Below are 26,768 nucleotides of genomic sequence, written 5' to 3' on the forward strand. Positions count from 1 at the left end.
AACCATCTGAGTTTTTTATGACAATCTCCCAGCTTTCACCGTCATTCTTTCCTGGTTCTAGCCTACACATTCTTCGATGTATGGAATTCAGTTTCGCAATGGGTCAGTGGACCTCATCATCCCTGGGTTGTTAGTCCAGTATTAGCCTATTGTACCCATCATTGGATACTGTAACAGCTTAACTTTCATTGTCATTTTGATCTGAGCTTATAAATAAACAACAGTTGGAGGGCTGCAGGCGTCTCTGAATGCCTGTAGCCAAACATATTTCAGGAAAAGAGGGGTCAGGAACAAATTGGAAACCAAAATGGGAGGCTAGTTGCTGGCCACAAATTTTAAATGTAGACATTAGACATCACCAGGTGAAGGCATTACAGGCTATTTATTTCTGCATGCTCTACTCTTTTTCACAAAATCGTCCAGGGCACATTATTGCAATATTGGTTCGATGAGGAAGCAAGGACTCAGTAAAACATCAACGACCTTCTGTTTCATATCCTAGATCCTCAGATTAAGATGGAGTTCCCGCTTGAAGCAACATATGAGGAACTATGTCCGATTTGTGGAGACAAAGTCTCAGGATACCACTATGGCCTTCTGACCTGTGAAAGTTGCAAGGTATGAAATGTTCTAAGCCATTGTTAGGCATATACGCCTGAGGCTGAACCAAAGGCGCTGCAGGGTTAGGTACTGGCCCACAGAGACCAGAAATTCCGAGGTTTAATTCCCCCACCATACATCCTTAAGGCTAAGGAGCGTAGAAATCAGCCAGAGCTCCCAGTCCCGGCCACTATCCAATGATACGTTGGATTGGATGAACATTCCTTGAGGACAAGATAGAGATCATCTGCAACACTCCCAGGTCAAACAGTTCAGAGTCCTAGTGATAAAAAAAAACATTTTTGGGAGACGTTCTGGCAATGGAACCATACCCTCCAGCATAAATCAGCCACTTTCAAGAGAAGAGAGACATTTTGATGTGAAAGAATAAACATTATTGCTTAAAAGTCAGAAAACACTGGCCTTTGGAACTACTACAGGGAAAAATTACTGCAAGGGCTTCCTTGCAAAACAGTTGACAGAAACGGAACGCTATGTAACAAAGGTCATTCAGTTATTTTTAGCAAATCTCCAGCCAGTTTGTAACCAGCCTCTGGATTTTCTTCTGGATCACAATGTTCTTACTGTTGGGTACAAATGGGATGTTTTGGGCTCAACCATATATATTGTAACTGTTACACATTTTGTGTGACACATCCACCAAATATTCTCTCTGTTTCTAGAATGTGTGCCGAAACTGCAACTTGCCCTTGAAACCGGTTAGGGAAGCATTTATGGCTAGATTGTAAATACTGGACACATAGGTTCAAAGTGATGAAAGGTAGTTTTAAATCTACTCCTCCACATTATGATTTCAAGAATAAGCAACTAGACAGGGCTTTGGAGAGACCACACCCGAAGTACGGTGCACAATTTTGGTCTCCTTATCTAAGGGAAATGCCTTTGAGGTGGCAAATCAAAAGTTCACTAGCTTGATTCCCTCGGATGGGAGGACTGTCCTATGATGAGAGGCTGAGTAAAATGGGCCTAGACCCTCTGGAGTTTAGAAGGATGAGAGGTGATCTCATTGAAATGTATGGATTTTGAAGGGACTTGACAAGGTAATGGCTGACAGACTTTTTCCACTGGCTGGAAAGCCAAGGACTAGGGATCATAGTCTCAAGATAAGGGATTGGCGATAAAAGACTGAGATGTGGAGATATTTCTTCATTCAAAGAACTGTGAATCTTTGCAATTCCCTTTGAATGCTCATTCGTGGAATATATTCAAGACTGAGATGGATACATTTTTGGACTTAGTTAAGGGATGTGAAAATCAAGCAGGAAAGTAGAGTTGAGATAGAAGATCAGTTATAATCATATAGAATATAGTGGCCTACTCCCTGCTCCTGCTCCTATTTGTTATGTTCTAATGATTAACATGGGAGGTTGGTTAACCCAGTTGACTAGAGTGTGGAGAAGAATGAGTCCAATTGTATGCGGCGTGGGTTCAACTCCCATATTGGCTGTCCTAGTTCATAAAGGGCTGCTTCCTTGCCTTGCTGAATGCTTAATGTGGAATGGTACCCCCTCAAGCTGCATAACCACTTTTTTCTCTCTAACAGAGAGAGATGCCTATGGCCCCTCATGGACCATGGCTAATTACCTACCTTTGATTAACCTGTGGACTAAATTTCCAGTTAAAGGGGAAAAAAACCTTGTAATTATTTAATAAACAATGGGGGAACATTAAGATCTTTTGGGATGGCTGCATTAAGATGGGCCAAAAGGCCTTCCTTATCTGCCAATATCATGTGATGTGACACACTGTCATCATTTACTTTGCAAAGCACCATCCCTTTATGACAGTATCTTCATTAATGGTGGTAAGTGTTAGACAGAAGTACCAATGAGATGCACAAAAGCAAAAGGACTTGCATTTCTATAGCCCCTTTCATGACATCTAAACATACCAAAGCACGTTACAGCTAATGAAGTACTTTTGAAGTGTAGTCACTGCTGTGAGAAATGCAGCAGCCAATTTGCCCGCAGCAAGCTCCTCCAGACAGCACTGTGATAACAACCAGATCATTTGTGCTAGTGATGTTAGTTAAGGAATAAATAATGACCAGGAGAACTTGCCTGCTCTTCTTCAAAATAGTGTCATGGGATCTTTTACATTCACTTGAGAGGAGCCTTGGTTTAATGTCTCATCTGAAAAATGGCACCTCCAACAGTGCAGCACTCCCCCCGTACTACACTGAAGTATCAGCATAGGTCTTACACCATCTTGCTTTCTGCTCTTTTGTAAATCCTGTCAATTTGAGCCAATGGAAAATACATCCTTTTGTCTGATCCAGGAATGATCTGCTTAAAAGAGTTGGCAAAGCAATTTTTGCTGTCTAAACAGGATTTGCTTCTTGACAAATTAACAGAGAGGTTAGTGGGGCGGGGGATGGGGGGGGAGGAGTTGCAAGGGGGTGGTGGGGGTGCAGGGGAGAAACGAGACAGTCAAACAATGTTCTTTATAAACAGGATGAGCTTTCGAGTGGGTCCTGGTAAAATGAGAAAACAATGACAAGTCTTTATCAGATGTATCCATTAATTATGAGGGGAAATTTTTTTTCAATGGTTTGTATTTATCTAAACGATGGATTCCAGTGCTGAGAAACAATCACTTGTTTCCCTATTACTATCCAATACTGCCCGTCACAGGTCAGGTAAAGGCAGCAGGAATCAACCTCCCTTTGCTCCATCCCAGTTATATGTCATAAACTCAGCATTAAAAGATTGGCTTCTTCATCAAGTAAGGTCTTAACAACAATAACTTGCAATTACAAACCAGAATCTTAAACTTAAACAAAGCCAGTCACATAGGTATGCAGGGAGAACTGGCTAAGGTTGACTGGGTAAATCGATTAAAATTTATGGAGATAAATGAACAATGGGAAACATTTAAAAAACAGTTCAACTGTACAGGGTGTTGGTGAGGCCATACCTAGAGTGCTGGGTACAGTTTTGGTCCCCGCATTGGAGGCAGTTCAAAAGGGATTCACTAGGCTGATTCCTGGGATGAAGGGGTTGACTTATCAAGAACGGCTAAACAGGTTAGGCCTTTATTGATTAGAGTTTAGATGGATGAGGGGTGATCTTATTGAAACGTACAAGATTCTGAGGGGTCTTGACAGGGTAGATGTTGAGAAGGTGTTTCCACTAATGGGGGGGGGGAATCTCGAACTAGGGGACATAGTTACAAAATGAGGGGGCACTCATTTAAAACTGAGATGCGAAGGAAGTTCTTCTCTCAGAGGGTAGTGAATGTCTGGAATTCTCTACCCCAGAGAGTTGTGGAGGCTAGATCACTGAAAGTATTTAAAGAGGACGTAGATAGATTTTTGAAATACTGGGGTGTTGAGGGCTACGGGGAATTGGCACGAGAGAGGAGTTGAGGCCTGGGGCTGATCAGCCATGATCTTATTGCATGGCATGGTAGGCATGAGGGGCCGAATGGCCTACACCTGCTCCTATTTCTTGGGTTCTTATGTAAAATCTTCAACTAAAATACATTCTATTGAAAAACAAAACTCAGTGTCAAAGACACATCCATGATACAATTGTACTGGGCTTTGGTGAGACCTCACCTGGAATACTGTGTGCAGCATTGGTCTCTACATTTAAGAAAGGATATGCTTGCATTAGAGATGGTGCAGTGAAGGTTCACTAGATTGGTCCTGGGACGAGAGGATTGTCCCAGGATGAGAGGCTGAGTAAATTGAGCCTATGTTCTCTGGAGTTTAGAGGAATGAAAGACAATCTCATTGAAAAGTACACAATTCTGAGGGGGTTTGACAGGGTGGACGCTGAGAGATTGTTTCTGCTGGTCGGGGAATCTAAAACATGGGGGCACAGTCTCAGGATAAGGGGCCAATCATTTGGGAATGAGTTGAGGAGAAATTACTTCACTCACAGGGTTGTGGATCTTTGGAATTCTCTACCCCTGAGGGTTGTGGATGCTCCATCATTGGATATATTTAAGGTTGGGATGGACAGATTTTTGGTTTCTCAGGGAATTAAGGATTATGGAGAGTGGGCGAGAAAATAGTGTTGAAGCCCAAAATCAGCCATGATTGTTTTGTATGGCAGAGGAGGTTCAATGGCCCATACAGTCTACTCCTAGCTGTTCCTTTTTCCTGTGTTCTTGTGTTATATAATGCCTCGAATGAAAGCATCCCAAGCTGCTTCACAGAAGCGTTATCAAACAAGGTTTGACACTGGGCCACAAAAGGAGATGTTAGGACAGGCGACCAAAATCTTGGTCAAAGAGGTAGGTTTTAAGAAGTGACTTAAAGGAGGAGAGAAAGTTAGAGAGGTTGAGGCATGGAATTCAAGAGTTTAGGAATTTCACACTGCTTAAAGCATAGCCACAGGTTGGGAGGGGTTAAAATCAGGAATGATCAAGAGGCCAGAATTAAAGGAACATTCAAAGACACCTTGCACATCACAGCCCAATTATTGGTCAAGTAAAAAAAAATACAGGGGTGGCTTCTGCTTCACTGGTTAAGTCCCCTATGCAGTGCTAATTATTGTTGTTCACTAGTTCACAAGGACAAGGTTTTCATTAGTCTGTGTAAATAATCAATGCAAATGGGTCCTTCCACACACAGTTGGCAGAAAGCTACCATGGAGTAAGGAATAAGAAACTAAAATATGGTTAATCGGTAAAGACTAACAAAGTCATCTCGAGTTATGTGATATTGTTAATCCATAAAAATGAACCTGTATCTACATGATGCAGCAGGCAAAGTTCATGATGACTCACTGGTGGATCTTCATGATCTATGTGGCATGCAGTTCAAAGCTCGCTGGGTGATAGTAGTAATGACAACATCAACAGTTTGTATGTAATTACTTTCATCATTATTTCACCAAAGATTTTAACATGCTGGGGTATACAGGCAGCTGGGACAAGAGTGCAAAATGGGCAAGTGTGTGTTGGTAGCCCAGCGACATCATTGGGAAAGAATTGGGTGACAGTAGAATGGGAAACTGATTCACTGTCACCCTTTTTGGTCTAACTGTCTGAGAGGACTGCAGTGGTTCAAGAAGGCAGCTCACCACCACCTTCTCAAGGGCAATTAGGCACGGGCGATAAATGCTGGCCCAGCCAGCGACACCCTCATCCCGTGAATGAATAAAAAAAAAATCCCATCTAATTTCAAAAGGCATGAAGAGCCAACAATGTAATATGGGATTGGAGTCACATAAGCCAGACTGGGTAAGCAGTGAAATGTTTCCTTCCCTTGGGACATTAGTGAACCAGTTGAGTTTTTATTGTCAGTAATCAGCTTTACACATTCCTGGATTTTCATTTCCCAGGGACGGACAGCTTTATTGAATTCACAACTTGCTACGGTGGGATTTGAACTCACGATGCTGTATTGTGTACAGTTTAGGTCTCCTGATCTATTGAGGGATAAATTGAATTGGAGGCAGTTCAAAGAAGGTTCACTTGGGTCGATTCCTGAGTTGTATAATGAGGAAAGGTTGAACAGGTTGGGCCTGTACTCCTTGCATTTTCGAAGAATGTGAGGTGACCTTGTTGAGACATATAAGATTCTGAGGGAGCTTAACAGGGTAGATGCTGAAAGGATGTTTCCCCGTGTGGGGGCATCTAGATCTGGAAGGCACAGTTTCAGAATAAGGGGTTTCCCATTTACAATGGAGGTGAAGAGGAATTTCTTGTCTCAGACGATCATGAATCTTTGGAATTCTCTAGCCCAGAAAGCAGGAGGCCGGGTCATTGAATATATTGAAGGGTGATGGAGACAAATTCTTGAACTATAGAGAAGTCAAGAGTTATGGGGAACAGGCAGGAAAGTGGAGTTGAAGCCAAGACCAGATCAGCCATGATCTTCTTATTTGGCAGAGCAGGTCCGAGGGGGCGTATGGCCTACTTCTGCTCCTATTTTTTTTTGACATTCCGGCTGCTTCTCCAACACTCTCCAAAGTCAACACGTCCTCACTTAATTACAGGCAGTACGGTTATACAGTGTGGGACCGGACCTGTGCTCTATACAAAGCTTAAACAATAATTACATCATAAGCTAAAATGGCAATGTTGCTCTAAATGACCTTAAGGAAACAGTTGAAATCTCTGGCTGACCCCAGGCTGGAAGTAAGAGGTCAGAGCACCACTTCCTAGTCTGGTATCTGCCTTGTATAGACAGCTGCTTGTCCACAGCACAGAGGAAGTGTTGTTGATTAACTAAATTAAGAAGCCATGTGTATGCTTCTATTTTAGGGCTTTTTTAAACGCACTGTTCAGAATAACAAACGATACACCTGTGTAGAAAACCAGAGCTGTCAGATCGACAAAGCACAAAGGAAGCGGTGTCCTTACTGTCGATTCCAAAAATGTTTGACTGTCGGAATGAAGCTGGAAGGTAACTCATATTCATTCTCTTTCACAACAACAACTTGCATTTGTATAGCACCTTTAACGTTAATTAAAAACATCCTAAGGAGAGACCGTCAGAAAAAAAAGCTGACACCGAGCCACATAAGGAAATATTCTGACAGGTGACCCAAAGCTTGGCTAAAAAGGTTGGTTTTAAGGAGCATCTTAAAGCGGGAGAGAGGAAGAGATGTTTAGGGAGGGAATTCCAGATCTGGGGCCCAGGTAGCTGGGGGCACGGTTATCAATGATGGAGTGATGAAAATCAGAGATATTCATGAGGACAGAATTGGAGCAATGGAGAGATCTCAGAAGATTATAGAGCTGGGGAAGGTTACAGAGATAGGGAGAGGTGAGGCCCTGGAGGGATTTGAGCACAAGATAATTATCCCCTCTTTAGAGAAAATACTCAAAACATGAGCAATAGACCATTCAGCACCTGAAACAGAAACCTGGGCAATGTCAATCAGTGACAGGTCCCACCATGAATATTAACCTGTAGTTTATTTTTCCTTCTGTTGCTCATTGGCTAATTCTACATGTTGGATAATGAATCCATGGACATTGATCACCCTCCCAGGACAGGTAAAACTGGACACAGATATTTGCGGGTGCAGACACTGAGTTTGGTGGGCGATCTAATCATAGGGTGCCCAGTCCTGCCTGAACTGAAAAGCACACACGCAGGTTTCCAAATGGGAGTCATGGATCATGATAAGAATGAGAACATGGGAACGCCAAGAGGTCGATTCAGCGCATTGAGCCTGTTCTGTCATTCAATGAAATCATGACTGATCTGTATCTTAACTCTGGGAGCTCTGAACAGTTGCCCCTCCCTGGGCACTGAATGTGATTACAGTATCCCTTCCAATCACCCTGGCTGAGATCAGATAGCTGAAACGTGAGATGGGTTCTCCTTTATCTACACGGCTCAGCTACGCACTGGGTAAACTTGCTAAGCCAATGGGAAAGCTCAACCTTAAGAGGATAAGGAGGATTTCTTCTGAGGATAAGTTTCCACATAAGGAGGATTTCCATACAATTACCCACAAAGTGTCTTAGTTCAATGCTACCAATTGTCTATGTGCTAAGAAAGAAATACCAACTTCAGTTTGCTGAATATGCAACAATGGTATTGTTGGGACACAGGATGACTTCATACATACAAGACCATCATCTGATTACAGCTTTGGACAATACACTTAGACCTGTGCACGTACATGATGTATAAACGACCCATAGCGAGAGAGACTTTTCTTGCACATCTTTCATTCTCTAGGTTAGGCTGGAAGAAAGCTCTTGTCATGTTGATTCCTGCTTTGTCTGTATTAATATTTTGTACATTATAGGTTTAGGACACTGATATTTATAAAGGTTTATCATTCTAATGTGCATCTTTCCTTTTTCTGCCTTCCTTTCTCTCCCCTCTGCTCCCAGAAGCTCTTATTTCTGTAGGAGCCCATTCTCTCTCTCACTGTCACACCCTGTTGATGTTGTCCATCCCGAATATCTTGTCATCGGGTCTCCCCATTGGAACTGTGGAATTAGTCATTCAGTGTCTATCTAAGTCAGGCGAGGACTCAATTGGGTTCAGTGGAAGAGCCCCAGAGAATGCCCTGCATTCACTGTCCAATGGCATCATGTGTGAGATAGCAGAAGGGAGTGACCTCGCTCTGAGCTGAAGCGGACCGTGTCCCTTGAGAACTGGGCTCTAGTGGAAATCAGAGCTTCTGGGAGCATAGGGGAGAGAAAGTAAGAGGGAAAAGGGAAAGATGCAAATTAGAGTGATAACCCTTTATACATATCAGTGTCCTAAACCTGCAATGTACAAAATATTAGTGCATGCTACCACTTACCTGCTCCCAGACAAATTGGTCAATAGCTAACCCAATATTTCCTTTTCTGAATAGCTGTACGAGCGGATCGAATGCGAGGTGGCCGGAACAAGTTTGGGCCCTTGTACAAGCAGGACAGGGCGTTAAAACAGCAGAAGAAAGCTCTCATTAATGGCAATGGAATTAAACTGGATCCTACCTCTTATGTGATGCAAAGCCTACCAATGGACCGGACCACACCCATCACTAGTGAAAGCCTACACTCAGCATCCAAGTGTCTATCCTTAAGCTATAACAGCTTGTCATCGTCAGCAGGAGATTATGACAGCAACGTGGTTGACGCTTCTCCAGTCAACATGTCCCTTGCGGCACATGGTGCCATGCCAGGGTACCACCTGTGCAGCCCCTTCCCGAGCTGTCACGTCAAGTCGGAACACATGGACCCCAGCTACCCGGGATCCCCCGAGCCGTTGCTCAGCAACCCGTACCTGGAGGTTTACAGGCCCAGTTCAGCCGCAGCTGTGCCACAGCTGATACAGGAGTTGGTGAAGTGTGAACCAGACGAGGCCCAGGTCCGGGCAAAGATCCTAAATTACCTGCAGCAAGAGCAGACCACCAGAGGGAAGCATGAGAGGCTCAACACGTTTGGCATCATGTGCAAAATGGCTGATCAAACCTTATTCTCCTTGGTGGAATGGGCCAGGAGCAGCATATACTTCAAGGAGCTGAAGGTAATGCAACGCTCAAAAAAAGGAATGAGGTCTTTCTCATTTAATTGGTAGCCGTTCAGACAATTCATTGACCAATTTTGATAGCTCACCAAAAATATTCACAATCTAAGTTACGGTATCTTGAGCCTTTCTCTCCTTGGCTACACTTTCAACCAGGATGACTTGGAGGCTGGGATGTCATATCTGCCATGCATCTTAGGGATTTAGATCACGTCATAAATTACAGGAAGCTGTTTTATCAATGTCATTGACTGCGAGATCTGCTAGTTGTTTGAAACATAACTCCACAACAAGTGATTTTGTCACAGTGTGAATGTGTACAGAGCACACGTGACACTGAGTGGGACAGAACACATGTAGTGAAGTCCAAGTGACAAAGCACGTATGGCAAAGTGCATATGACAAGAGTACATTTAACAGAGCAAGTGTGGCAGAGCGCATGGTACTGACCACAGCTGGCATCCCATAATATACCACAAGATTTTCTGTGCTTACTGTCATTTTGTCCAAAGTGTGCTCCAGGCAGGAAAAATAAGCAGATCTGGAGAAGTTAGTTACTGCGACAAATCACTCGCCTTTTCTCCCAACTTAAATTAGTGCAGCTCCGAGGGGCATGGATGGTGATTATTCCATTGTCTTCGTTGTCTAGGTTCTGCTCATTCATTGTGAATGAGTTTTTACAATTGCTGGGAAAGAAAGAGAGAGAGAAAGAGAGAAAGAAGGAACTGAACATTAAAAAAAAAAGACAGCAAGGCCAAACTTATCTTCATCAAGTCCTCAGAGTGTCTCAAAGCACCTAAAAGCAATGCATTCATTTTGGAATACTGCTGTTGCATTGCTCAATTAAAGCAGCCAATTGGCACCTAGCAAGATCCTAGAAACAGCAATTAGGATTAACCGGTTAATTTGTTTTTATCGGTTGAGAGACAAGTTTGTTATACCTCTTCCAACAGTGTCATGGGATCATCTGAACCAGGAGATGAACCTTAGCTTAAAACCTCACCTGAGATATAATTGCGTCAGGCTGAGATTCTATGACTGGGCTTGGCATTGAACCCACAACATTTTGAACATGGCAGGCAGATTTTTGAGCCAAAGTGACCCTTAATCTGTGTTATAAACACACTTTGTATTTATAACCCAATAACAGGACACACTAATGTCCCCCTATTGACCACGCAAGTATTATTACATTGACAGAAAGTTTCTACATAAGGATTTCAAAGCAGAGAAACAGGGCTGGGTTTTCGCTACTGAGGTGGGTAGATCGAGTCAGGAAATTTCAAAACTGTACAGACCCCCCTCAGTTTGAAGAGCACTGTTACACCTAATTTTCGCTCCAGTGAGGCAGGGGCGAGTTAGGGTAGGGCCTGCCGACCCTGGAATCGGATCGTAGGTAGTCATGTGGGTGGGCAAGTCCCGAGGCAGGTTGGGTAAAAGCTCTGCTTCAGTTCTCTAGGACTTCATTGCAGTTGTTTTAGAAGCTCTTAGGTCCTCTGGCACTCACCCCTTAGCCCCGCCACCCATTCCCTATGCCCCCTCAATGCCAACTCATGCCCCTTCCTTGCGCCCCTCAATCCCTCCTCCATGCTACCTCATATCCTGATAACACCTCCATAGTCACTGACACATTATACACTATGGGCAGACATCATGAACCATGTAGAGATGAAAAAAATTAAACTTCTAACAATCTAATTGAGCTCCCACTTATACACACTTGATACTGAAAAACTCCTATTCATGAAACCCAACCAAAGATTTTAAACCCCCTTAAATTCTCAACCTGTTATATAAACAAAGTTCTATGCAGTAACTGTTTCAAAGGCAGATCATCCTTTAATAGCTTCTTTAAACGGTCAATCAAATTGTGAACTCAGCTCCCCCTACCCATTGAGATAAGTGATTTTGTAGCTTTTGAAACTCAGCTAGACATTCATAATGACTTCAGTTGTAATAACAGCCCTCTGTAAATGTCAACAAAAACTCGATTGAAACTGCAGGAACAGATGGCAATGTTTTTTCTTAACCTACATCAGTAAAAGCAGTCCAGCAGAGGGTGTTTTTTTTTAATGCTACCTGACAGCTTCAGCCTGCTTTTTTAATGTTTGAAGTGGTGGGGATTTAAAAAGCTTCAGATCACAAACCCTTTTTATCCACTCTTCACAAGGGTTCATATCTACTCCATTCATTTGTTATCCCCACGCTGCAGGTTAAGGCCCTTGGAACAGAGAAAATGGGGTCTTGAACTCAGCACGAATCTCAAATGATCCTGCTGAGTTCAGGATTTCCGCCTGTGTCCTGCCGCATTCCCAGCCGGCAAAAATGGGATCTGTCGGAAATGGGGGCTGCACTTCTGCATCTGGGTCCCACTCACCATTTTGCCTCTGTGAAAATCCAGCCCACACTGTCAAAGGGAAAATTCTCTAATTAAGTATCCACATTTCCCACTCATCTTTCTTACAGATAATGTCTCAGACATCACCATCACCATTATCTCACTGCCACTGGCTCAAAATCCTGAACTCCCTCTCTAACCGCGCATGGACTGCAGCGGTTCAAGAATGCAGCTCACCACCACCTTCTCCAGGGCAATTAGGGATGGGCAGTAAATGCTGGGCCCAGCCAGCAAAGCCCACGTCCCATGAATGAATGAAAAAAAAAGATAATTCAGATTCCAACATTAAGATGCTCTGAAGAAGAGTCATAAGGACTCAAAACTTTAACTCTGTTTTTTCTCTCTCTCCACAGATGCTGTTAGACCTGCTGAGTTCTTCCAGCATTTTCTGTTTCTGATTAAGATGTTGTCACCTGGCTAAAGCGTTCAACAACTGACTAGCCTGATTTTCTGTAATTACGCCCAGTATTTCACTGTACAGTGTACGATAATTTATAGCAAGTATTTTTACAGAATTAGCATGACCATCAGCACCTCTATTTTCCAGGATGTCGCTTGATGTTGTCAGTCATGGCAGTCTCACAGACTGCCACCAGGATCAGGTGTCACACAGCAGACAGCTCCAGACAACTCTGGCTTGCTGCTTTAAAAAAATTCTCATCCTCGTTTTCGAACCCCTCCACAGTTTCTACCTCTCCCTACCACTGTAACTTTCTCCAGCCCTACAACTCTCCTGAGACCTTTGCACTCCTTCAATTTTGGACTCTTGCACATCCCTGATTTTCTTCCCCTCTGCTCCCACCGCACTCAACCTCACCCCTCCCCCCCCAGCAAACCGCACCCCCCACCCCCCCCCCACCTCCCCCCACCCCCCCCCACCTCCCCCCACCCCCCAACAGCCATCACTTGTTGGTAGACGGGCCATTAGTTGTGTGGCCCCTCAGCCCCTGATATCCCTTCCCTAAACCTCTCTACTCCTCTCTCCTCCTTTAAGACGGTTCTTAAAACCTAGCTTTTTGACCAGGCTTTTGGCCACTTATCCTAATCCCTTCTTACGTGCCTCGGTGTCAAATTTTGTTTGGTAGTGTCTCCAGTGGGAAGCGCCTTGGGACATTTTAGTACTTTGAAGGCACAATATAATTGTTGCTGCAAGCGAGGAATTCCTGACACTAAATATCCTTAACAAAACAAAATAAGAAGCCAGTTGCCTGAGCACCATTGCTTTGTTTGGAAGTGAGGAAGCAGCAGCTGTGGGTTGCGGTGAACAGCGGAAGTGTTCTGTAACAGGAAGAAAGCCTTTTGTTTGCAGGTTCATCTGCTTTACTATTACATGATGGCACATTTTGTCTCAGGATCTGCCCTGACAATCCGAATAAACAGGATGGATTTTTTTTTTTCTCTTCTAGGCAAGGGAATCCCTTCAGCCCAGGCTAGCTCTGTTACAGCCCAAAGCTGCCACTGCAAGTCTTCCCTAAGTACAGTTTGTAAAGGGAAGGAGAGCTAGCTGACCCAGGCGGTAAGACATTTGCTTGTCATGCTACCCAAGCACAAAGACCTGGAAGGTTCCTCCCTCTGATTCACATTTTCTTCCAAGGTATCTGATCCCATTACCTGCCCAAAGTCTAGGAGGGATGGACAACCACCCCTTTCCTGGAATTGTGCTGATTTTGAGTTTTAATCAAGCTCATCGATGAAGACTTTCATTGCTCATTAACTTGCAATTACTCACTGTCGAGGCCAGCATGTGATGATTGACCACTTACTTCATTGAGGTTTAACAGAAGGGGCCGGTGCTCTGGGAATTCCACCCTCCCAGCCCGAATAAACATCTTCAGGACAGGGAGAGGAGGAATTGAAGAAACATGGACAGGTCAACAATTCAATTCCCATCTCCTTCATCCGCCCAAATTTCTGACTGTTACTGAACATTTGTTACAAAATTGGGAATGATTTGGAGTTGACTTACCAAACAGAAGTTTGAAATTCCATTTTATGCCAGCCAAGGCTCTGTTGCTAGCATCTGGGTCAAAGATTCATGGATTCGAGGCTCACATTAGTTCACAATCTAGGCCGATATAGGGGGAATGGATGAGGAAGCCTCATTTATTTTTTCAGATGAGAAACTAGCTTTAGAATTTGTCCACCCACTCAGGTGGGTGTAAAAGGTTTCACGGCATTATTCGAAGAGCAGAGGAATAGACTAAATTTATCAACACGTCTAAAACAGGTTAACCAGTCATTCATCCTGTTGCTATTTGTGGGATCTTGCTCTGTGCAAAATGGCCTGCTGCCCTTGCCCAGATTGCAATAGCAATTATGCTGTCAAATTAATTAAGTTATGTTAAAACCTTCACCCACACTTGCTGTGAGCAGGTCTGATCTCCATGTTATAAAAAAAGGTATCAGAGGCACTGGAGAGGTGTAAAAAAGATTTACAAGAATGATTCCAAAACTAAGAGGTAATACTTAGAAGAAAAGACTCCACAGAGTTGGGATCTTTCCTTTAGAAAAGGGCAAGATGAAAGGTGACCTAAAAGAGTTCTTAAAGATTATGAAAGGGTTTGTGGGGAGAGATCTAAACTAGGGGTCATAAGTATAAAACAAAAACAGAATTACCTGGAAAAACTCAGCAGGTCTGGCAGCATCGGCGGAGAAGAAAAGAGTTGACGTTTCGAGTCCTCATGACCCTTCGACAGAACTTGAGTTCGAGTCCAGGAAAGGACTCCTGGACTCGAACTCAAGTTCTGTCGAAGGGTCATGAGGACTCGAAACGTCAACTCTTTTCTTCTCCGCCGATGCTGCCAGACCTGCTGAGTTTTTCCAGGTAATTCTGTTTTTGTTTTGGATTTCCAGCATCCGCAGTTTTTTTGTTTTTATCTCTGTGGTCATAAGTATAAGGTTGTCAAGGTAACAAACCCATTCGGGAATTCAGGAGAAACCTCTTTACCCAGAGATTAGTGAGAATGTCGAACTCCCTACTACAGCTCTGAAGAAGGGTCATACGGACTCGAAACGTTAGCTCTGTTTCTCTCTCCACAGAGGCTGTTAGACCTGCTGAGTTTTTCCAGCATTTTCTGTTTTTGTTTCAGATTTCCAGCATCTGCAGCATTTTGCTTTTATCCCTGCCACAGGGAATGGTTGAGGCAAATATGCATTTAAGGGGAAAGAACAAAGGGAGAGTGGATTAGAGGACATGTTGATGGGGTGAGGTGATGAAGGGCGGGTGATGAAGGGAGAGTGGATTAGAGGACATGTTGATGGGGTGAGGTGATGAAGGGCAGGAGGAGGCTCATGTGGAGCATAAACACCGGCATGAACCAGTTGGGCTGAATGGCCTGTTTTTGTGTTGCTGAGTCCCTATTTAATCGTATAAATGGAGTCAGGTTCAAACTTGCAGGAGGCAAATTTAGAGTGGGAGAAGGCTCGAGTAGAGTATAAACGTGAACCACTCGGGCTGAATGGCCTGTTTTCATGCTGTACATTCTACGTAATAGTTTATTGGCTGTGAAGGCATGCGTTGAGGATATGAAAGGGGTTGTATGGATGCTTTAGACAGCTAGGGATCACTGACACAGAATGGGTCGCAAACATAGCAATGAGAGGCCATAAACTATCTAAGCTCACACTGTGGACGGCCTTCCTTCACTGGCTCTGTGAGTTGGGTCCTAAGCCAGCCCTGGTCACAGAGAGGCAATGGAAAGCCCAGGAGAGTGAAGGTCCAAAGATTCCTTGAGGGGGTCGGAGGGGGGGTGGGGGGGGCGGGGTGGGCGGGTGGTGCGGGGGCATTGCCATTCCTATACGAATGTAAGAAATAGGAGCAGGGGTCAGCCATTCAGCCCCTGAACCTGCTGCGCCGTTCAATAAAAACCAGGCGGTTCTGCCTTACCTCTACTTTCCCGCCCTATCCCCCACAGCCCTCGATTCCTTTCGTGTCCAAAAAAGGAATCCAGGCGGCATTACTGAGTGTGCCACACGTGAGAGGCTAGTGTTCTGCCCCTTAAAGCAGGCTGAGGAGAGATTTGATGGGGGGGTATTTAAAATTATGAAGGACTTAGCTAGAGCAAATAGAGAAGAAGTGTTTCCAATGGCTGAAGGGCCGACAACCAGGGATGCAATGCGTGGTTAGGATTTGGAACGCACTGGTTGGTGGAGACAGATTCAAAGGTAGCCTTCAAAAGGGAGAATTAAGTGGTCAAAAGAGAAAGAGAGCAGAGTGTGGGGGCCAACTGGATTGCTCTTCGAAAGAGCCAGAGCAGAATTGATGGGCTGAATGGCCTCCCTGTGCGTTGTCATATTCTACGGGCAGGATTTTTACCTGGAGGGCAGGCCCAGAAGCGGCCACGAAACTGACCGCCACCCCGTGATTGGGCCCCGGGCTGGAGTGTGGCCGTCGCCTCTGGCGAAGGATGCCGGGCCTGGGTCAGCAGCCTCAGGAGGGAAGGGAGGCGAGCAGGACTTTAATAAGAAAACACTCGAAATCTGAGACGGGGATGATTTGTGGAAGACAGCAACCTGAGGTGGGGGAGACAAGGTTAAAACAATTTGACGAGCCCTGAAGAAAAGTGAGAGAGGCTGAACAGCAAGCGGCAGCAGTTTGGACAGTGGAACACGTAGAGCAAGTCGAGAAGAAACAGTCAAAGCAAGAAAAACACCGGTGCTGTCAACAGCATCACAATCCCTCAGATGGGACACATCCTGGTTAACAGCAGCTGATGGTCTGAATCAGGCAGTTACAGCTTTGATCTGCCCTCAGATCTCTTGCCATCTTCCACAGGGCGTCAATCGCCGACATGAACTGCCCCTTTCCTGTAACTGAAAGGGAGGAACCACGCAATTCCAGGTAGCCCCAATCTGCCCAAGGTTGAAGTCAGTTGACAGGGGCCAGCATTAAAACGGGGGGACTTCAAAGACTCAGAGGGGAGCCCTAGTGAAGAGAGACCCAGCCCCATTCTGCCGCACATGTAAGAGAAAGAGTGTTTCTTAACATTTTCTCATAGCACTCAGTTTGATGCAGAGAAGATTATTGTTCAAATGAAGATATGGTAATGTTTTAGATGAACTATCACTATACAGCCAGGGCAGTTAGGGATGGGCAATAAATGCTGGCCTAGCCGTGAAAGAATGTTTTTAAAACGGACCCGATTATTGGGGTTCCCAGTGAATTCCAAGATCCCAGTAAGTTATGTGTTGTCCAGTGTGCCGGAGGAGTCAGACACGTGCTCAGTAACCTGGGGTAGAATTTTTAGCTCGCTGGGCGGGTGGTGTACCTGATCAGGCCGAGCCTAAAATGAGGCGTGATGATGTTGGGCCTGCGGTCCTGAGGTCAACGCCCGCTCACGTGACATTTCAGTCGGCAGTGCGCCCGCCAACAATTAAAAGGCCATTAAAAGGGTAATTAAAAGAAATCATTCGCTGCCCATCCAACCATTCGGTTAGCGGGCTGGCGAAAAGGATCGGAAACCTCGTCCACGGGCGGGATGAGGTTTCCAAAGGCAAATAAAAATCAAACAAAAACTTTATTTTTTTCACCAATAACAAGCCCCTGCTCATGTGACAGAGTCACACGAGGGGACATGTTACGTTACATTTTTAATGTTAGAATTACATCTCTTTACATATCTTCACCTGCCTGAGGCAGCTCTCCCAGCTCACCCTCCTCCCCTCCCCGCCCGCACAGGCAACACTCAGCACTGCCGCTCGCGTTTCACGCTTTCTATTGGCCCGCCCAGCGTGAAATTGTCTCCCAGGCTCGATTGCGGGCAGCGGTCAGCATCCCAACGTCCCCTGACCACCACCCCCCCCCACCCCCACCGCCGAGCTTGCAGGACAAGGGCCAAGTTCCGCCCGTGGTCTGAGCTGTGGCTCAATTCGTCGTACTCTCAGTCACAAGGTGCTGGGTACCATGCAGTCCCACTCGAGGATAGGAATCAAGGCTGATTCTCCGGTACAGCACTGATGGTCGTGTTGCATGGTTGGAGGTACCGTCTTTCAGATGAGACATTAAATTGAGCCCTTATCTGAGAAGACCCCCAAATGACGCTATTTCGAAGAAGAGTAGGGGAGTTATCACCGGTGTCCTGGCCAATATTTAGCCCTCAATCAACATCATAAAGAACAGTTGATCACATTGTTGTTTGAGGGAGCTTGCTGTGCATAAATTGGCTGCCATGCTTTTGACGTGACACAACAGTGACAGGCTGTAAAGTGCTTTGAGAGGTCTGGTGGTTGTGAGATGCGCTATATAAATGCAAATCTTTCTTTTTTTTTTAACCCAGTGCATGAGAGAGAGCAGACTTGTGCCTCAGTAACATGTATTGTCCAGTATGTCAGAGACACCCCACTGCCTACACTAAGCAGTGTTAGTAGATCAGGGAGTGTGAGCCTGTCTCCTTCAATATTTGGTTTGTTTACAATTTAAACAGAATGTTTGTAGTCATGAGCTGGGGTAGCAGAGGAGGGAGGGAAACAGGACTAGAGGTTGAGTGATTTTTAATCAACAATTTTGGACTCATATTTGCTACAGTTCTGTCCCTATTATGTTGATTTCCAGCTATTACATTCTGTCAAACAGTTACACATTAGCACATTAATGGTATGTTTACAGGCTGTGCTCAACTAAGTCATTGCAGCCAGGCCAAACTATTTTGTTCCCCTTTATGGAATGAACGTGTTATCTAAGAGATTATGTCAAACAGGATGGTGGAAACACCATCACACTAAGAGCAGAAAATGACAGGAAAATGCCCACGTTTTCCTGATAGGACGTTTTTGTGTTTTGATGTCAGAGCGTGGCGCTCACTTCCTCACAAGTCCGGAGAGAGCCATACAGGGAGAGAGAAAAAAAAAACCTGGCAATAAATCATTCAGCATCTCATCCTGCTTCCCTGTCTCCGCTCTGCTGCCTCCCGCTGCCTAATCTCAAAGCACACAGACAGGAGGAGGTTCCACTGCATCGTTTGCGTTCTTCACTTGCCCTTTGCTGAAGGCATGGATCTTTGCCTCATGCTCAATCCCACCGCCAGCTGCTTGGCACCCCCCCAACCCCCACCCCACACACCCCCCCCACCCCCCACCCCCCCCACCCCCCCGCCCCACCCCCCACCCACACAGCGATCAGACTTCACAGTGAGGTCTTCAACTCAGGTTTGGACTTCCAGGGTACACAGACTTAACACATTGGTAGGAAAATATTTTGTAAGGTGTTAAAAAACTAAAACCTTTGTTCAACTAGCAGGAGGAAGAGTTCAAAATTCATTCAGCTCTTGTTTTGTATTTTAACAGGTTGATGATCAGATGAAGCTTCTCCAGAACTGCTGGAGTGAACTCCTGGTAATGGATCACATCTATAGGCAGCTGGCTCACGGGAAGGAGTCTAGCATCCTTCTGGTGACAGGGCAACAGGTAAAAGTGGCTCCATTTTGACGTAACGTTATATCGAATGGATTAGCACAGAAACAGGCCTCCCTTACCCAGCTGGTTCCTGCCGATGTTTATGCTCCACATGGGCATCCTCCTTTTTCATCTCAACCTATCAACAATAACAAGGGCTTGCATTTATATAGTGCCTTTAACACAGTAAAATATCCTAAGATGCTTTAGCAAATAAAATTTGACAATGAAGCGCATTAAGGAGATATTGGGACAGGTGACCCAATGGTCAGAGAGGTAGGTTTGAAGGAGTGCCTTAAAGATGGGGAATGTGGCAGAGAGACAGGGAGGTCTAGGGGCTCTGGCACCCGTGGTAGAGCAATTAAAATTGGGGACGCTCAAGAGGCAGGAATTAACACTTCTGTGGCTGGACACCTCTTCTGCATTGACTAACTGATGTTCCCCTCTTCTCAGATTGATCTTTCAACTATCGCTTCACAATCAGGAGCCACTCTGAATACCCTGGTGACCCGTACGCAGGAGCTGGTGACCAAGCTTCGCTCCCTGCAGACTGACCGGCATGAGTTTGTCTGTCTGAAGTTCTTGGTGCTCTTCAGCCCTGGTAAGCCACATGAAAACTTGAGCATCGATTTGTTTCCTTTCAGCCAGTTGCTGATGGCCTTAGGATCCAGGTATGCGTTGCCAACCCTCCAGGGCTGCCCTGGAGTCTCCAGGGATTAATCTTCGGCGATCGTGGTGTCAGCAAAAACCATTGGTTAAAGAGAGATTCCCCGCTCAGCGTCGCGCCATTTTATTGAGCTGTCATGTCAAACTCTTCTTCCCTTCCGCAGATGTGAAAAGCCTGGAAAACCGCCCTTTTGTTGAGACCATCCAGGAAAAGGTAAACAGGGCTCTGATGGACTACACCATGTGCTTCCCGCAGCAGGCTGACCAGTTTGGACAACTTCTCCTGAGGCTCCCTGAGATACGAGCGATCAGCATGCAGGCTGAGGAGTACCTCTACCTCAAGCACTTGAATGGAGATGTGCCTTGCAACAACCTACTGATCGAAATGCTCCATGCCAAGCATGTCTAATTTGAAAATATGGACCTTCCGAGTAAGACAGAAGCACGCTCAAGGTTCTTACCTTTGGCCCAAGGGATTCAAGATCATCCAGAAATCTGAAAATTGAAGCTGTACATAGAATGAGATTTTCACATTTACAGCCAGAGATAAAGGAAGGGCCACAAGTGAATATGCAAATAAACTTGACCTTTTCCTTGAATGGACTACACTTTCCTTTGGAGCCTATTTTTAGCAAAGCCACTCTAAATATCACAGGTTGGACTGAGAATGGGAACCAATGGAAAACATGATCCGCTATTGTACAGTTTTACATTTGGGTTTGGTGTTGTTCAATTCATTTATCAAAGGACACCCAAGTCAAAGCAAGAAAACTCAAGCTTGTAAATGTTTTAACAAGTTGATATAGTCTTTGGGATCAATATAGGTGCAATGTGACAGTTACCAGAACTGAGGGGAGTGGGGGGATATAATTGTGCACTTCTACTGAGTTGCAATTTCCTCCATTGTAAATGGCACTCATGGATGAAGAGGGTCTGGTAGAAGGAAAATCCAATATAATGGCAAAATGAAAAAGACGTTGATAAGCATTGTAAATATCTCCAAGCATCACCGACCATAGACTATACATTACGTCCTCTTCATCAAACTGATACAGATCCTGAAGGGGGTGTCAAAAAGCAGCATCACTAGTAGCAATAGCTCAGAGGATTAAGGAATCAGCCCAGATAACCAACAGGAGCTACTGGACATAACCTTTCCAGTGCCAACCAAGTAAATGCAGCTTGACCTGGAAAAAATCAGCAGGTCTGGCAGCATTGGCGGAGAAGAAAAGAGTTGACGTCAACTCTTTTCTTCTCCGCCGATGCTGCCAGACCTGCTGAGTTTTTCCAGGTAATTCTGTTTTTGTTTTGGATTTCCAGCATCCGCAGTTTTTTTGTTTTTAAATGCAGCTTGATGCTGATCAAGTCATACAGAATGGGTGTTCCCAGGTTTTACACCCATCCTGTATTCAGTTAACTGATCTTAACCTCAGCTGCATCTGTTCATTGATTGAGAATGGGATTGGGCTGATGAAATAGCTCATCACACTCCCTGTCCTAGTTCGCACATGAAGAAGGTGAAGTGGCACTGTGTTGCTATGGGTGTGGAAACTGTATCTCTGTTAGAGACAGCACCTTAAGAAGAGGAGGGGTGGATGTGATTGCACTGGAGGGGGTTCAGGGGGTGCCTGGGGTGAAACATTTAAGTTATGAAGAGAGGTTGGATTGACTTGTGTTGTTTTCATTGGAGCACTGAAGGCTGAGGGACGACCTGATCGAGGCGTACAAGATTATATGGGGCGTGGACAGGATGGATAGGGAGCAGCTGTTCCCCTTAGTTGATGGGTCAGTCACAAGGGGGCATAAGTTCAAGGTGAGGGGCGGGAGGTTTAGGGGGGATGTAAGGAAAAACTTTTTTACCCAGAGGGCGGTGACGGTCTGGAATGCGCTGCCTGGGAGGGTGGTGGAGGCGGGTTGCCTCACATCCTTTAAAAAGTACCTGGATGAGCACTTGGCATGTCATAACATTCAAGGATATGGGCCAAGTGCTGGTAAATGGGATTAGGTAGGTAGGTCAGGTGTTTCTCACGTGTCGGTGCAGACTCGATGGGCCGAAGGGCCTCTTTTGCACTGTGTGATTCTGTGAAATCAAAAAAAAAAAATCCAAAATCTATGTAATCCAGTTTGGATAACAAGGAAAAGCTTGACCAATGTACAAAAAATAGCGGCTCTTAAAGAGGAACACCCTTAATGTTTGCAATAAAGCAGGGCAGGATGGTAATCTCTGATTCAAACCAGGCCTGAACCTAGGCTCGTTCAGGCTCATTTAAGTGTAATGGTCTGAAATAAAATATCTGTGCAGTCTTCACTCAGCTTCTCATGGCTGTAACTCCACATCACAAAGCTGTCCTCAATATGACACTAAATTAGTTATTCCATCAGAGTGCCAACTAGCTGTTGTAGGAACTGCCCAGGGATTCATACTACTGTGGGATGGGTTTGAGACATATTTTTGGGAGGTAGATTACAGAAGAGATGTTTATTCTAAATCTAGCCTTGCTACATAGGAATAACTCAGTACCTGTTAACAATGCTGGGTGTCCAGAGTGGAGAAGTATTCCATTTCCCTGCACTCACATGTCTTTCTTTAATTCTTTCTCTGGATTTGGGCATCCCAGGCAAAGCCAGCATTTATTGCCCAACCCGAATTGACCTCGAGAAGGTGGGGGTGAGCTGCCTCCTTGAACACCTTCAGTCTCTGTGGTGTAGGGAGGGAGATTAGGGAGGGAGTTCCAGGTTTTTGACCCATCAACAACAAAGGGATGGCGATGTAGTTCCACGTCATGATCGGGTGTGGCTTGGAGTGGGAGCTTTCTGGTAGTGGTGCTCCCATGCGGATGCTGCTCTTGCTGTAGGTGGTGGAGGACTGCATGTTTGGGAAGCGCTGTTTCCACCTCTTCATTTTGCGCCCCCAAAACAAACTGACATAATAATCTTACCTGTAACAAACCATGAATCATAATTTGAATTATGTCAATTGTGAATAAAAATGACACAAAAAGAGCAAAGCAGGCATTCTCCTTTACCATGTCTGCACATTTGCATCTGCACATGACAAATTTCTCTCAACCAAACCCTGATTTATATTTCTTGTGTGTTTATTAAACCTCAAACTTCACACTCCTGAGTGCCAAAAACGTTTTTAAAGAAGTGAAAAGAGAGGCATTTATTTCCTGCTGCTCTGCTTGTCGATTAATGTTTAATTCTCCCCAGGGTGTGTCTATTTGCAACAATTAGATTTGTGTTCTTAAAGGATGCATCTTAGCAGCAGAATTATTCAGCAAGGGTCAAAATTGTTTACAGGGCACTGTCTCCACACGCACTGCCTTTTATAACACAATAGGGTAAGCTGGCCTTCAATTTGACATTAAAACTGGCCACCCATTATAGAAACTATCAATTTTGATCTCCAGTGACTTCAACAAGTTGAAGATCTTCAGACCTTTGCCCAACATGCCTCCAGTTATTGGGAACAATGCCAGAGGAGATCAACGGCACAGAGAATGTCAGAGGCGATGCGACAATATGACACTTCCAGCAGGAATTGGCACTTACTAAGAACACGTGGTTGGACAATTCTAGGCTGCAGCCCTGTAGGTTTCCAGACTCACAGAGTAACAGAATCATAGAATTGGTCCAACACAGAATGAGGCCACTTGGCCCATCTTGTCCGTGCCAGCTCTTTGCAAGAACAATTCAGCTAGTCCCACTCCCCTGCCTTTTCCCCATAGCCCTGCAAATCTTTTCAGGTAGCGATCCAATTCCCCTCTGAAAGCTATGTTTGAATTTGCATCCCACCGCACTCTCAGGCTGATCCTAGCCACCCACTGCGTTAAAAGGTTTCCTCATGTTGCTGCCAGTTCTTTTGCCAATCACTTTAAATTGGTGTCCCAGTGGGAACAGTTTCTCCTTATCTACTCTGTCTGGAGCCCTCAAGATTTTGAACACCTCTATCAACCTTCCCTTCTCTAAGGAGAACAGTCCCAGCTTCGCCAATCCATCCACGTGGCTCCCATGAGTGCCCACCGCCAATGAAGGTGGTTCCCTTCCAAGATCCTCAAATGTCTTAGAGACAAGCTTGGTGTTCTACTGAACCGTACAAACCAGCAGGCCTCAGGTTTGCTACCCAATTGATGCTGAATGAGCTGGTCTGATTGCAATCAATAGACTTTTGTTGGATAAGGGTTTCAAGGGATGTGGAGCAAAGGAGGGTGAATGGGTGCAGATGAGGCATGATCTATTTGAATGACAGAAGAAGCTGGAGGGGCAGAAGGGCCTCCTGTTTCCAAGTCCTCATCTTTAGTGGCTCAGATTGTACAAAGTCAGCTTTCCGGAAACTATGTTGGATTGCCATGGTTGAGATTTTTTTACTTCTCTTCCAGCTGTGACCAGTGAAAAGTGAGGATCTTCCACCATAAATGATTGTCAATTTCAAGGAGGGATATTAAAGTAACAGCCTTGAACTCCCCTAGTAACCCAGAGGGAGGATGTGCCGATTGGGTGGCGCATCTTTTAAACAACCTTGTTCCTCATTGACTGAGCTGATCTGAGCCCTCAGAAAGGGCACCACAATTCATTCCTGGTGTTGCTGGAGGTATCTCCTGCCCTTCTGTCCCCCATCTGCCCTGCCCCACTCCCACCATTGTGGGGTGGGGGGGTAGGTGAGGTCCCACACCTCCATCCTCACGGTACACCTGCCCTCCCACAGCCAATCGGAAAGCGAATCAGGAGCCCTCAGCGTCCGATTGGATGATCCTTCAACGAAAGTGTTAACTTGCACCCCCCCCCCCAACCCCCCCTTGCCTCTCGTATCTGTCATGTTTCTCCTGCGTTTGCTCGCAGCGTCTTGGGGGGGCGGTGGGGGGAAGGATGTCTTAATTCCTTGGAGACTCCAGGGCAATCCTGGAGGGTTGGCAACCCTCAGTTCGCCTTAACTAACACTCCCGAGGCTGCAGGATGAGAAAAATCAGCTCAGGTGAGACGTAGAGGGTAAGATGGTGCACCGGTTAATATGTTACTGAGTCAGTATTCCGGAGGGCCCCACTCAAAGTCTACTCAAAAGTGAGATCCAATCCCACCACGGCAGTTCAAAAATTGTTTCGAAAGTTGAAAAGTATGTGGATACAAGAAGCTGGGGGTCGAAGTTTATCGTAAAGCTACTGGAATGTTGTAAAAACCTAACCTGAAGCAAAGCTGCTGTCTATGACCCCAGTGACCAACGTGGTTGATCCTATCGGTGAAGTCACTGAGCAAGATACTTGTTCAGGGTAACTAGGAATGGGCATGAAGGTGCCAAGCTGCTGCAAATAAACTTTTGGGGAAAGGTGAGCACAGGACTGGGCTCAGTTGCGACGCCCCCTCCGTCAGATAACCCGCTAACACACACTGCTGGGCCATGGAAACAAACCACGGAGGTCCCGCAGATCAGCTCTACCGCTCAGAACGGCAAAGAATCACACCACAGGAGCGGGGGTGGGGTGGTGGGGGGGGAGAGATAGAAAGAGGAAATATTTGGAAAGGGAGTTAGAATTGAGGTCAGGTAAATACATCTCGTGCATACCCTGAGAGATTGTCCTGAAGCGTGGCTTGCAAAGGAATTAAGGAACAACCTGCTCTGAAATGATTAGTAATAATTCAAGAAAAGTTTCCCACAATATGATAGGAATAGATTTCTGTCGCCTGAATGAGGAGCAATTATATATGTTAGAGCTCCCAGGTGTATGTGGGGGTCTCTGGGCATGAGTGTCATTACAGAGATATTCTGACTGGTTCCAATAATCTTGTAAATTTACAAAAATATTTTCAAATGAATCCTAGGACAATCTCTATCATTGTGATATCTGGCCATAGTGCTGGCATTCCAAGATTGTGATGTGTAATTCGCATTTATGTAAATAAAATAAATTTCGTTGCTACTGTTTTCAACAATAACTTGCTTCCTGTTAATGAGTACCGTTTGAATGTTGAATTCTGTGCCATAAGTATGGCTCTCGCTTTGTTCTTGCGTCAACCCAACATCTGAATGATGAATGAATAGTTTTTTTTTTAAATTCATTCACGGGATGTGGGCTTCGCTGGCTGACTCGGCATTTATTGCCCATCCCTGGCTGCCCTTGAGAAGGTGGTGGGTGAACTGCCTTCTTGAACCGCTGCAGTCCATGTGGTGTAGGTACACCCACAGTGCTGTTAGGGAGGGAGTTCCAGGATTTTGACCCAGCGACAATGGGCGAGACAATCTTGTTAAAGTTTATGCAACATTACCCACGACATCATTCAGGATCCTTTGCTGCAGGTTAACCAACTTTATTTTGGATCTAAACTGTTAACCAGTTACAGCATTGATATGGCACTGATTAAGGGAGTGTCTCTAAATTATCATCTTCCAACTGATTTTTCTTTACAGATAAGGTCAAGATTCAATGGTGAATTTCCAATCTTAGGCATGAAAACTTTGGGCAGGTCACTGGGGAAAAGATATGTTAAACCAAGGTCTCATTTGTCCTCTCACACAGATGTAAAAGATCTGAAAACTCATGTTCATTTCTCGTCCAGTACATGAAAAAGAAAAGGTTTGTTCGTTGTTGCATTGCTGTTTGTGGGAACTTGCTGCCACTAAATTGGCTGCTCCATCTCCTACATCACAACAGGGACCATGCTTCAAAAGTACTTCATCAGAGAGGGGACAAAATAGATTCACGAGAATGGTACCGACGATGAGGGGCTTCAGTTGCATGGGTGGGCTGGAGGAGCTGAGGC

General features: G+C 45.1%; 1 protein-coding gene across 1 annotated transcript; it reads left to right on the top strand.

The window, feature by feature from the left end:
- The first annotated feature begins 510 nt into the window (after window positions 1-510).
- Window positions 511-20,656, top strand: LOC121271289 (nuclear receptor subfamily 5 group A member 2-like). The gene is made up of 6 exons (XM_041177167.1): window positions 511-618; window positions 6,841-6,982; window positions 8,904-9,559; window positions 19,239-19,358; window positions 19,800-19,947; window positions 20,177-20,656. Exons 1-6 carry the CDS (start codon window positions 517-519, stop codon window positions 20,419-20,421), a joined length of 1,413 nt encoding a protein of 470 aa, XP_041033101.1. The 5' UTR covers window positions 511-516; the 3' UTR covers window positions 20,422-20,656.
- The last annotated feature ends 6,112 nt before the right edge of the window (window positions 20,657-26,768 follow it).

This window comes from Carcharodon carcharias, chromosome 30 (genome assembly GCF_017639515.1).
Source record: "Carcharodon carcharias isolate sCarCar2 chromosome 30, sCarCar2.pri, whole genome shotgun sequence".
Classification (NCBI taxonomy): domain Eukaryota; kingdom Metazoa; phylum Chordata; class Chondrichthyes; order Lamniformes; family Lamnidae; genus Carcharodon; species Carcharodon carcharias.